This window comes from Trichomonas vaginalis, chromosome III (assembly GCF_026262505.1).
Source record: "Trichomonas vaginalis G3 chromosome III, whole genome shotgun sequence".
Lineage (NCBI taxonomy): Eukaryota > Parabasalia > Trichomonadida > Trichomonadidae > Trichomonas > Trichomonas vaginalis.
Genome location: NC_067205.1, coordinates 22,446,544 through 22,459,851, shown reverse-complemented (window position 1 = coordinate 22,459,851; position 13,308 = coordinate 22,446,544). Strand labels below are relative to the sequence as shown.

The 13,308-nt window shown below is 29.8% G+C and overlaps 4 protein-coding genes and 1 pseudogene across 5 annotated transcripts, besides 4 other annotated features; 4 read left to right on the top strand and 1 right to left on the bottom strand.

Moving 5' to 3' along the window:
• Positions 1-209: 209 nt before the first annotated feature.
• TVAGG3_0744900 lies at positions 210-1,404 on the bottom strand (annotated as a pseudogene). Its single transcript has one exon. A coding segment is annotated over exon 1 (1,195 nt).
• A 69-nt stretch (positions 1,405-1,473) lies between these two features.
• On the top strand, positions 1,474-1,689 carry TVAGG3_0744890 (uncharacterized protein; the record flags this gene model as incomplete). Its single annotated transcript, XM_051244976.1, has 1 exon — positions 1,474-1,689. One exon carries the CDS (start codon positions 1,474-1,476, stop codon positions 1,687-1,689), a length of 216 nt encoding a protein of 71 aa, XP_051091563.1.
• Positions 1,690-2,919: 1,230 nt separating this feature from the next.
• Positions 2,920-3,860: a mobile genetic element.
• A 28-nt stretch (positions 3,861-3,888) lies between these two features.
• Positions 3,889-3,975: a mobile genetic element.
• A 130-nt stretch (positions 3,976-4,105) lies between these two features.
• Positions 4,106-4,217: a mobile genetic element.
• Positions 4,218-5,370: 1,153 nt separating this feature from the next.
• TVAGG3_0744850 (uncharacterized protein) lies at positions 5,371-7,606 on the top strand (the record flags this gene model as incomplete). Its single annotated transcript, XM_051244975.1, has 1 exon — positions 5,754-6,854. One exon carries the CDS (start codon positions 5,754-5,756, stop codon positions 6,852-6,854), a length of 1,101 nt encoding a protein of 366 aa, XP_051091562.1.
• Positions 7,607-8,060: 454 nt separating this feature from the next.
• Positions 8,061-8,297, top strand: TVAGG3_0744840 (N-acetylmuramoyl-l-alanine amidase family; the record flags this gene model as incomplete). The annotated part of the gene is made up of 1 exon (XM_051244974.1): positions 8,061-8,297. One exon carries the CDS (start codon positions 8,061-8,063, stop codon positions 8,295-8,297), a length of 237 nt encoding a protein of 78 aa, XP_051091561.1.
• A 1,363-nt stretch (positions 8,298-9,660) lies between these two features.
• Positions 9,661-13,308: part of a mobile genetic element that runs on past the window's edge.
• TVAGG3_0744830 (uncharacterized protein) lies at positions 12,197-12,757 on the top strand (the record flags this gene model as incomplete). The annotated part of the gene is made up of 1 exon (XM_051244973.1): positions 12,197-12,757. A coding segment is annotated over one exon (561 nt), but the record flags the coding sequence as incomplete, so codon positions are not given.

Genomic DNA, 13,308 nt, shown 5'->3' with positions numbered 1-13,308 from the left:
GAATATACCCGCTCCATCACGTTGAACTGGAATAGTGCATAAGAATGAAGTTTGGTCTTTCCATGTTCTAGCTAATGGCGTGCCATTCATCATCATTCAGTGGTCTAGTTAATGAGTCCTCGTATTCTTCTGTGCATTCATTCACTCCATCTAAATCAGAAGCTTGAAGCATACGTGTAAAGAATATGTCACCCACTGTGGTCATCGCTTGATCGGGGAAGTTTCTGGAATCTATAGTGACCTGAAGACCTCGAAGCATTGGATTTTCTAAAACTGTTCTTTGCATTGCATTCTTCGGAAATGCTAACACAACATCTGTAACATTATGAAGAGCGTATGAGAAATCTGAGCTAATACCTTCAGGAGTGATGCAACCTCCATTTAGTGAACGAACGTCAATATGTTGAGCTGGAATCATGAATGGATCTTCCTTACTAAATAAACGTGGTATTGCTTTAACTGATTCTTCAATTAAACCGTATCCTGGTGTAATGCATTTATCCTCTAAAACTTCCATCTTTGTGCATGAAATAATAACGTCATCAACTGTTGCGTCAGCAGATGTAGCGGCTAAGCTTGTAATTAATTTGGTAGGAAGTCCGATTTGTTGGAATTTGCGATCATATTTATAAACATGATTCATAATCTTTTCATAATTTTCATCAGTTATCTTTTCATAAACGTAATTTTGTAAATCAGCAACTCTTAACGGGTCAACCTGACAAAATACTAAAGTATCCCTGAAAACATAATATTTAAGAATGATTCACCAAATGATTTAGGATAATCATCGAACGCCTGAAATGCTAACAAATCATTTACCGGAATAATCATATCAAAAGTGACATCAACTTCTTCATTTGCTTTCTTGAAAACTTCTGAAGGGTCAATATATTTACCACATACTGAGTTATCATATTTTTGAACATTATTATATAACGAATGAACAAACTTTTTAACTTTCCTTTCTGATTTTGGTTTATATGTTGCAAATGCGAAAGATTCACGGGCGCAATCCATCTGAAGATAACCGGCATCACCTCTTTCGGTTTCTACTTCTAATTGTTTAAAGCTTTGATTTGATGATTTGTAACCAACGAATAAACGCATGCATTTAAAAGCGGCATCACATGTGAAAGCTTTATTTGAAACTAGAGTTGCTTTAACTTTGCGTTTAATATATGTGTCACCTAATTGGTTCACATCATGAGCCGGATTTGTAATTCTTAAATGAGTTTGTTTATCATCAAAATATGGAGCATCAGAGTCATAGCATGAACTTTCAAGTTCTCTATAATATCTTCTACCGTCATTCTTTGCGAATATTTCATTTATCTTTTCGAATGAATGAAACACATTTCCATTAATCGGTTTAGTGTTTGGCACCAAATAGTTAGTCGTCATTTATTAATAAATAAAAAATCAAAATTAAAAGATGAAAATGAATTTTTAATTTTAATGAAATAATCAACTATGGCTGCAGGTATATTTAAGAAACTGTGGGATAAAGTAAAAAGAGGAGCGAGTAAAGTTTGGGAAACATTGAAGAAGGGAGCAAATTGGATATTTAAGAATAAAGAAGCAATTAGTGACGTTGCTGAATCAATAACACCAAAAGCTGCCCCAATAAGAGAAGTTTTAAATAAAGGAGAAAAAGTTTATCAAAGACTACAACCGATACTAAGATAAAAATAATTTTAAAATAATTTATTTTTCCACTATCTACCTCCTATTTTATTAAGTATTCCTTCAGCTATTCCACCAATTGCGTTACCTGCTTGTGCTCCCATCGCCGGATTACCTGCTTTAGTACCTAATACTCCACCTATGATAGTTCCTGCCGTTTTCGCTACTGGTGCCAAAAAGTTTGCAATGGGTTTAATAATCTTTTTATAAACCCAACCCGCAGCTTTCTTAATTCCATCCCATAATTTTTTAAAGAATCCTGCCGCCATTTCTGATTTAATATTAATTAAAAAAATATATTTCATCACTTATATTCTAATTTTTATTTAATGATAAATGAAACCGATTTTAAAAATAAATGAAACAGAGGAGGAAGAAATAAATGAAAGTGAAAATGTTCAACAAAAAATAAACGTTGTTAAACCAATTACTGAAATAAAAATTTTTTCATCTGTTGAAGAATTTAATGACTATTATGCTAATAATAAAAAATTATTTGAAGAATTGACAACGTGTAAATTGAATAAAATGTTTAAAGTTGATGGATTCAAAATTTCAAAAATAAAAGGAGTGGTTAGTTTGAAATCTATTCCTCAATCAAGAATCACCTCATTAATGAAAATTGATGATTTAACAAAAAGAATAGAAGAGATTGAAGAAAGAATGAATCAAATAATTGATTTCATAAATTCAAATAATCATTAGTTTCTTAAAGTTCAATGTTGAACTCATCAAATTCTTCTTCATCATTACCATTACCTTTAGCGAGTTTATTTACTCTTTCAACTCTATCTTTTGATAGTCTTGCGTTTAATTTTTTCTGAAGTTTTTCGTTAACAAGTTCTAAAATTTTACATGGATGATATTTAAACCCGTTAAATTCTTTTTCCTCAGTTTTAATCATTAATCTACAAAGAACTTTAGTGAGGTGGTTTTGTTGCATGCTAAGTTCGGTCAAAATGTAAACCTCTCAATTTTATCGTCGGGGGAAGTAACTCAATTCCTTCAAAATTATTCTTTAAATATTGAATTTAAAGTTATTTAATTTGGATTATAAATAAATAGGCTAATACAATATTTAAAAATGAGAAAAAATAACTTTTCAAAGAACTTTTCATAATCTCAAAGAAAATTTTTTATTCAATAATTATATAAATTAATTAACATTCATAATGAAATTGGATTTTTTTATAAAAAATTGGTCCTACTTAACTTTTTGAGAGAATTTGGCTTTCTCGTAAACGAAAAAGGGGATTTGACGGAGTCAAATCCCCGCTCACAAAAAGTGGACTTTACATGTCAAATTTTATATGCATGTAATGTCCACTTTTATGAGTTTTAGGAAGGAATTGGAAGCCATGAGTTACTGACATTGCATCAGTATCTCATAGCCTCCAATTCCTTCAAAAAATGGGAGAAACTTTGTCCGAATAGTTTAACATTCGGACAAAGTTTCTCCCATTTTAAGAAGGAATTGGAGGGTAAGAGATATACCATATGAATGTATATCTCTTACCCTCCAATTCCTCCTAGAAAGTGTCCAAACTTTGGGTTAATTGCAAAGTATTAACCCAAAGTTTGGACACTTTCAAGTGGAGATGGAAGGCTTTGGGGTATATATTAATACAATATACCTCAAAGCCTTCCATCTCCACTACAAATGGGAGAAACTTTGTCCGAATAGTTTAACATTCGGACAAAGTTTCTCCCATCTTTCAATGTAATTGCTACCTGTGAGGTACTGACTTGAAGTCAGTGCTTCACAGGTAGCAATATCCAAAAATTTAAAAACATTTTATCAGTTCGTTAGAGAACTAGAGCCTCCTAGGTACTGAACCAGAATCAGTGCCTAGGGTACTCTAGTGATCTATATAAATCTGAGAAACTTTGAGGAAATTGTTCGACATTTCCTCAAAGTTTCTCAGCAATTTAGCGAGGAATGTTCGTTATCGTGTAGATATTTTATAATATATACATGATAACAAACATTCCCCGCTAAAAGATGTAAAATCTTATAAGAAATAATTGCAAAAGAATAACAAATTGCAACAAATTTTATATGAAACTGAACCTTATGAGGTAGTGATTCAAGATCACCGCCTCATAAGATTCAGTTTCAATCTCAAGTATCTCAAAAGTAAGGCTCTATTTTTTGCCATGTAAAGTGTCACTTTTTCTGTCCAAATGATAAGTTATTCAGAGAAAGTTTCCCAGCTATCAAGAGGGAATTGTTCCTTATGAGGTATATATTCATACTGTATACCTCATAAGGAACAATTCCCTCCTTAAAACGAGAAAACTTGTTCGAAATTGTTTATCATTTCGAACAAGTTTTCTCTTTTTAATAAGAAAACTAAAGGCTTATGAGGCACTGATTATATATTAGTGCCTCACAGCCTTTAGTTTCTAATAGATAGCTGGGAAACTTTCTCCAAATGATAAGTTATTCAGAGAAAGTTTCCCAGCTATCAAGAATTGTTCCTTATGAGGTATATAGTTATAATGTATACCTCATAAGGAACAATTCCCTCATTAAAATCGTAGATATTTTTTACTTATTACTTCATGCTTTCAAAATCACAATCCTCTGAAAAGTTATTTTTTATTAAGAATTTAGAATTTTGATAAATACCTTTTTTTCAATTTGATATAATACTTATATATTTCAAAAAGACATTTTGAAAAATATCTCAAAAGTTCTCTGAAAACCTATTTTTGATTAATTTTGAGAAATATCCGTATTAAATTAATCAATAAATTCATTCAACACTACTTTAATTTTTAAATTCAAAAAATTATATGTGCTTCTTAAAATGTCTCACAAAAATTTTATTATAAAATTATATACAATATTAAAAATCCCACAACATTTTTTACTTTACATAATCGTACTTCCTCGACGATTAATTTCCCCTCAATTCCTATCGTTGACCGAACTTAGCATGCAACAGTTTTGTTGTTTAAACCATTTATCCTTAATATTTGTTATAAATTCAATATCCGGAATTAATTCCCAAATTTTTGAATTTTCGATTAATTTACCATCAAATGCAAAAGCAATAGGTTTAATATTAAACTTACCTTTATAAAATAAACTTTGTATGTAATCATCAAAATAAACGTCTACTTGTTTAACCTGGGTGAGAATTGGTGAAAGTTTATTCATTAATTGATTTACAGTCACGAATTTTGATTCACTCATTTCATACAAAATAAAAAAATAAATTATTCAAAAATGTAAGACATGAATTTTTAAAGTTTATTTTTTATTCATGAAAATAATTATTTCTAATTTCTTTTACTCGTTTATGAGGTCTTTGATTATGACTCCATTGATTCCATTCAGGATTTAAACAATGTTTAATTAATCGCGGAATATCTGACATCATCTATATATAGCTTCTTTTATAAAAGATAAAAAAATAAATTATTTTAAAATTAATGTTAATTTTTTAATGATTTATAAATAAATATATTTTAATGCATCGTCTATATATAGATGTAACAAAAAAAGTCACACAACCCTTCATATCCTACTACTATATAATTTTTAAAATTTGATACTCAAACAAGAATTCCATCATCTTTATATGTTTCTCCATGTATATATTTAAAATGACCGACTGAAATTCTTAATTCAAAATACTGTACGTTAAGCAGATTTAGAAATGACCTATTATAGTGATAAGATTGAAACCATTGGCTACATTGCAGATCACAATGCTGAGCAAGTCCGAAATATTCTAGGGATAGATCAAACCGATGCCAATCTTTTAGTTAAAGACATTCAGGATGAAAAAATGGTTGATAGAAAGGTTTCAAAGCTATTAAAACTATTAATTGATCGATTATCAACTTTAAATAGAGGATTACACTCAAATGAAACTGTTTTGGATCAAAAACAATACACAGATTTTCAATCTTCATATAAAATCAAAAGTTTAAATGATTTATATAATCCGATTCGTACTAATTCGAGGAATGATGCCTACTCCCAAGGAAATACTTCGCCTACAACCAAAAGATCAATAATTGAAGAAATAGATAAATCTCGATCACTATCATCAATGCAAAGTCAAATTGCCGAAGATCTTCAAGAACAACTTTTGGATGTTCAAGATCAATTAACAAAATTACGACAAAAATATATAAATTCTGATAAACCCAAGCTTGAAGATAAGAATGAAGTCAGTATTAAAAAATACAATGATCTGAAAGTCAAATATCAAAAACTTAAATCAATTGATGTTCACCTGAAGAAAGAAATTCAAGATTTGAAATCATCCATTTCTGAGACATCAAAAATTAGTAAGCTTACGCAAGATAGTGTGTCTGAAGGCATAAACCCTCTAAAAATTCAGAATGATTCGATCATTGATTCTCCTGAAAATGGAATGTCATCAGAATATTCACAAAATTCAGCAAATCATAATAATTTTTCGAAAGAACTTAAAGTTGAAAGGCATAGAAGGATCAATGCTCAAAAAGAAATCATTGCCCTGAAGAAAAACATCAAAGATTTGCAACAGAAACTTAAATCAAAAGAAGAAAAAGAAACAACTAATGATGATATTGAAATACTTAATCAGAGAGCAGATAAAGCAGAAAATGAAGTTTTAGTGCAAAAAGCTCTTTATTCTCAACTGAAACAGAATTATGATACATTAATGCAAACAATATCTGTTTTAAGATCTGAAAATGCTGCAATGCTTGACGAAAAAGGAAAACTTTTCGAAAAGATTTCTTCATTGGAAAAATCTGTTAGAACAAGTGCTAACGAATCAATTGAAAAAGACGCATATAGACTTAAGTATTCAGATTCACTTTGTGAGAAAAGGAATATCGAACAAAAGTTTGAAGAAGCTCAAACTGAAATAAAGAGATTAAATCATGAGATCATAAGATTAGAAGCGATGTTGACAAAAACAAAAGATGAGAACTATAAAAATACGGAGACCATCAAAGTCTACGAGAATGATATGCTCACATTAAGCAGATATGGTTTTCTTCTTGCAGATGCATTAGGTCAAAGATTCAATCCTCAAAATGTTGAGATAGAAATAGAACGTTTATTAGAAATTGTCAAAGAAGAACATCAAGAATATATGATGTTCCATCCACCTCAATATAGAGAAACTTGTTCTGAGTGTGGTAGACCTCTATATTAGTTGTTGATTAATGTTATTAATATAGAATCTTTTAAAAGTTCATGTTAGTATTCTTATACTACACAATCTAAATTTTTAGTGATCTATTGGTTATGTTTATAAAGTTTAATGGGAATTTATATTCCATACTTTCTCAGTTTTAGAAGTATTTGGATTTGTGGGTATGTTAACACATGCGATATAAATCTTAAGAGAAAACATCCACTAGCAATATGTATAGAATTAATATATTCTCACTGAATGATAATGAATCTAAACTTGAAATCATATTCTTTGTGTCTGTATCTCAAAATATGAGGGGATTGAAAGGTTTACACGCGAAGAATAAGATTTCAAGCTTATTAGTTTAAAAAAAAAATTAATTTCCGACAAAATTCATGCAAGTGATATCATATGGGAATGGAGAAGAACATTTAATAGCAGATTTGGAAAGGAATTCTTTTTGAATACAAGACTAACGAAATAAAAAAATTGTGCAAAGTAGTATATGAGAGCGGGTTGTGTGACTTTTTTTGTAAACGTAAGAATTCATACAATATAGAACGATTTTGTATCATTTTTTTTAACATATGAAGTAAAAAAATGTATGATTCTTACGGTTTTTATTCTTACGTTTTTGAATAAATCAAGATTTAAAAATGATACAAAATTGTAAGACATTTACACTCAACCCAAACATAAACCATTAAAAAATTAACATTGATTAAATCCTGAATGGAATCAATGAAGTCATAATCAAAGACCTCATAAACGAGTAAAAAGAAATTGAAACTAATTTTTATTTGAATTTATGATATCAATTATTTGATTTATTCTTTCTTCAATAATTTCTATTCTTTTTGTTAAATCATCAATTTTCATTAATGAGGTGATTCTTGATTGAGGAATAGATTTTAAACTAACAACACCTTTTATTTTTGAAATTTTGAATCCATCAACTTTAAACATTTTATTCAATTTACATGTTGTCAATTCTTCAAATAATTTTTTATTATTAGCATAATAGTCATTAAATTCTTCAACAGATGAAAAAATTTTTGTTTCAGTAATGGGTTTAACAATGTTTATTTTATTTTGAACATCTTCACTTTCATTTATTTCTTCCTCCTCTGTTTCATTTATTTTTAAAATCGGTTTCATTTATCATTAAATAAAAATTAGAATATAAGTGATGAAATATATTTTTTAATTAATATTAAATCAGAAATGGCGGCAGGATTCTTTAAAAAGTTATGGGAAGGAATTAAGAAAGCTGCAAGTTGGGTTCATCAAAAGATTATTAAACCCATTGCAAACTTTTTGGCACCAGTAGCGAAAACGGCAGGAACTATCATAGGTGGAGTATTAGGTGCTAAAGCAGGTAATCCAGCGATGGGAGCACAAGCAGGTAACGCAGTTGGTGGAATTGCTGAAGGAATACTTAATAAAATAGGAGGTAGATAGTGGAAAAATAAATATTATTTTTATCTCAATATCGGTTGTAGTCGACGATAAACTTTATCTCCTTTATTTAATACTTCCCTTACCGGAACATTAGGTGCTATTTGTTCTGCAACGTCACTAATTGCTTCTTTATTCTTAAATATCCAATTTGCTCCCTTCTTCATGTTTCCCAAACTTTATGCGCTCCTCTTTTTACTTTATCCCATAACTTTTTAAAGAATCCTGCAGCCATAGTTGATTATTTCATTAAAATTAAAAATTCATTTTCATCTTTTAATTTTGATTTTTTTATTTCATCATAAATGACGACTAACTATTTGGTGCCAAACACTAAACCAATTAATGGAAATGTATTTCATTCATTCGAAAAGATAAATGAAATATTCGCAAAGAATGACGGTAGAAGATATTATAGAGAACTTGAAAGTTCATGCTATGACTCTGATACTCCATATTTTGATGATAAACAAACTCATTTAAGAATTACAAATCCGGCTCATGATGTGAACCAATTAGGTGACACATATATTAAACGCAAAGTTAAAGCAACTCTAGTTTCAAATAAAGCTTTCACATGTGATGCCGCTTTTAAATGCATGCGTTTATTCGTTGGTTACAAATCATCAAATCAAAGCTTTAAACAATTAGAAGTAGAAACCGAAAGAGGTGATGCTGGTTATCTTCAGATGGATTGCGCCCGTGAATCTTTCGCATTTGCAACATATAAACCAAAATCAGAAAGGAAAGTTAAAAAGTTTGTTCATTCATTATATAAATGTTCAAAAATATGATAACTCAGTATGTGGTAAATATATTGACCCTTCAGAAGTTTTCAAGAAGCAAATGAAGAAGTTGATGTCACTTTTGATATGATTATTCCGGTAAATGATTTGTTAGCATTTCAGGCGTTCGATGATTATCCCAAATCATTTGGTGAAATCATTTTGAAATATTATGTTTTCAGGGATACTTTGGTATTTTTCAGGTTGACCCGTTAAGAGTTGCTGATTTACAAAATTACGTTTATGAAAAGATAACTGATGAAAATTATGAAAAGATTATGAATCATGTTTATAAATATGATCGCAAATTCCAACAAATCGGACTTCCTGCCAAATTAATTACAAGCTTAGCCGCTACATCTGCTGACGCAACAGTTGAAGACGTTATTATTTCATGCACAAAGATGGAAGTTTTAGAGGATAAATGCATTACACCAGGATACGGTTTAATTGAAGAATCAGTTAAAGCAATACCACGTTTATTCAGTAAGGAAGATCCATTCATGATTCCAGCTCAACATATTGACGTTCGTTCACTAAATGGAGGTTGCATCACTCCTGAAGGTATCAGCTCTGATTTCTCATACGCTCTTCATAATGTTACAGATGTTGTGTTAACATTTCCGAAGAATGCAATGCAAAGAACAGTTTTAGAAAATCCAATGCTTCGAGGTCTTCAGGTCACTATAGATTCCAGAAACTTCCCCGATCAAGCGATGACCACAGTGGGTGACATATTCTTTACACGTATGCTTCAAGCTTCTGATTTAGATGGAGTGAATGAATGCACAGAAGAATACGAGGACTCATTAACTAGACCACTGAATGATGATAATGGCACGCCATTAGCTAGAACATGGAAAGACCAAACTTCATTCTTATGCACTATTCCAGTTCAACGTGATGGAGCGGGTATATTCTTTGATGGATTAGAAACTTTCAACTCACAAGTTACAGTACAAGTGAAAGCTTATCCAATCATTCAGGGTGAAAATGACACTTACTGTTCAAAGGTGACAAATCCTCCTCAGGTTTGGTTTACTAGGACTACATATTGGACATGGACACCGGATGAAGGTTTGAAATATCATCCAACAGGTACACCACCACAGTATAGAAGTTCATATGATGAAATATTGATGAATAGAAATGTTTAAAATTATAAATTTATTTTTGATTAAATGGATTTCAATTCTGAAGAATTAGCAGGAGTATATAATACATACGTAGATGATATGATTAATGAAGCATTGAGTGATAATAGAAATGCTCTATCTAAGGAAAAATTAATGAAAATTCCATATTCTGAATGTTACTTAAATTCAATCACTGCAGCAATTGGTAAACAAAATAAAGGTAAAACATTAACGATATTAAAACAAATTATCATTATTGCTAACACTTCCCTTATTCACATGTGTTAATTTATATCAACCGTTCAGGTTCACCTTCAGATGATACATTTGAATCATTAAAGCATTTAATAAAAATTCCAATTATTTATTTATCACAAGAAGAAGCGGAAGATTATTTGAAAAACTTTTTAATGTATAAAGAGTTATATAATACAATCAAGAAGCAAGGATTAGAGGATAAAATTATTGATAAACAAAGGGATGAATTATTTGAAACACTTTCTATTTCAAATTTTGATAAAGAATTTTTGCATTCACTAATTTTTCTAGATGATGCCGTGAAATCAAAACTAATAACTAATGAGAAATCATATTTTAATCAATTATTAACTCAATGTCGACACATTCAGTGTTCATTCTTTATGGCTGTTCAATACTTTAAAGCATTAAGCACAAACATTAAATCAAACCTGTCCACCCTTTTCATTTTCAGTGGTTTTAGTCGTCAACAGTTGAACGTTATGCTTTATCAAGTGAATTTACCAATGAGCATTAATGAACTTTACACACAATATCAACAATTAGGAGAACATGGAAAAATAATAGTTGATTTAAATAAAGGTTCCATTAAATTCGAATAACTTTTTTATAATTAATTTTTATTTTTTATTTATAATTAAACATGACAGAAATTGCAAATCTTCTACAGGTTCCATTAAAACAAGGAACAAACAAAAAGGGTGCATATAATAGAACTATGAAAGTTCCAGACGGAATGAAAGAATTAGTCCACATTGTTGCCGGTCTTCAAAAGGATGTTAAACAAATGAGAAACGTTTTAACATTACCAGAAGCTCAAGCATATGCCAAACGTCATGGACCAAATTGGGAAGCACATGAAGCAGACATTACAGGACCAAATGGAAAGCCTGATGGAATAAATGAAGTCTTTGTTACTGATGGTCAAGGAAATATTAAAGTCATAAATGGGTATAAATTAACAATGACGGATTATCCTAAACGTAAAGCATATAATGAACGTTATCCTATGCAATTTGATGAAAATGGAAAAGCTGTTAAACAACATATCGGAGACAGTAAAGATGGACCAATTCTTTCATACCGTCATAATCCATATTCTTATTTCAATGAAGAATTAAACGCTATTGAAGAGGGACCGGATGGATTACCACGATATGTTAATCAGTTTGATGGTCAATATGCAAATTTAAGACATGAAATTCCAGCTAAGAAATTCTTTAAAGTTGCTTTATTCGATCCAGTGTTCAATGAACAGAAAGAAGCAATGAAAGCAGAATTTAAACCAATTCAAGTGGCAAGAATTTCTTCATCTTCACTTTCAGAAGCGTTCAAGGAATTGATAAAGAAACCACTTTATTCTCAACAAGGTTATAACTTTGATTTAATTAAAGAAAGTGATAGACGTAAATTAGAAAAATCGGATGGTTTTAAGAATGCATGTAATGAAATGATTAAAGATATTGTAAATGATAAAATAAGACTGGAAGAAACTCAAACCATTATCAATAACATAATTGGTGCAGTTACAAAGAAAGTATAAGCAAACAAGGATGAACCTTGGGATATTACCGTAACAACTAAATAAAACTTTAAATATATTTTTCTTTTTTTTATTCAATTATAAATGAGAAGACGTTTCACAAGTCAAAAGAACACAAACGCAAAAGCAGAGATTACGGTTGGTTATAATGTAAATGATGATAAATCACGAATTATTCAAAATGTTAAAGTTAATGTTAGTCCTGAATTAACAAGGTCAGCAACTCAACCAAATTTATTAACTCGTGACTTACCGAAAAAGGAGGAGGAGCAAAATAAAGAAGATGGAGACCCAATCATTTTAGCTGAACCAGGTAAAGAACCTGTTGAAATTCCCACTTATCCAACATACCCAGCACCACTTGATAACCCATATAAAATAGACATTAATTCTGAATTAATGAAAATATATCGCGATATCATAACTGATAATTATGATTCAATAATAAATTTAATTGACCAATCCGGTTTAATTATTTTACCTTATGAATCATTAATTCACATTATCGCCATTCTTTGTGATGTTCAAGATTCAGACGTGAAGATTCAATTTTTCATAGATGATGAGGTTTCATGCTGCGGAACAGTTGCAAAAATAAATCCTATAAAGGATATTAGCACAATTAAGATATCAAAGAACGGAACAACAACTGAACTTCATTTAACATATAATGATATTTATAATAAAATAGTTGATGAATATAAAATATCACTTGAAAAATTCTTTGTTAAGGCTATTTAATATTCAAGCATTAACATTAACGAATAATAATCCTTTGAATCATAATCAATAATAATTGACCTTTCACCAGTTTCTATCGTTTGTTTTATTTCTTTTTGTTCCCCACTATCGGATCAGTCATTGTAATTGTTTTTGTTATAGTATCTGCTTTATCTTTAACTTCAATCTTTTTTCCATCGGGATATTTAAACCAAAATTCCAAAAATTCGATATTGTCAATCTGTTCATATTTTAATCTATCAATTACATTTTTAATACCATCTGAAAATCTTATGAAATGGTCATTATATGGGTTTGATTGAACTAAATTTGAATGAAGTGAAATATAACCTTGATGAATATGACATCGACTCATATTTTCTGAAAACACTAAAATTTATAACATGAATGAATTTCTTATTCGTTGAATTTATGAATTCTTGAGGTAATCTTATTCTAGTTTTATTTATCACTGGAAAATAACGCTTTACCATATTTTTAATCGTAATAAAAAATGTCAATTATCAATATTATTTCGAATAATAGTTGTGAATTAAATTTAACAGTTAGTG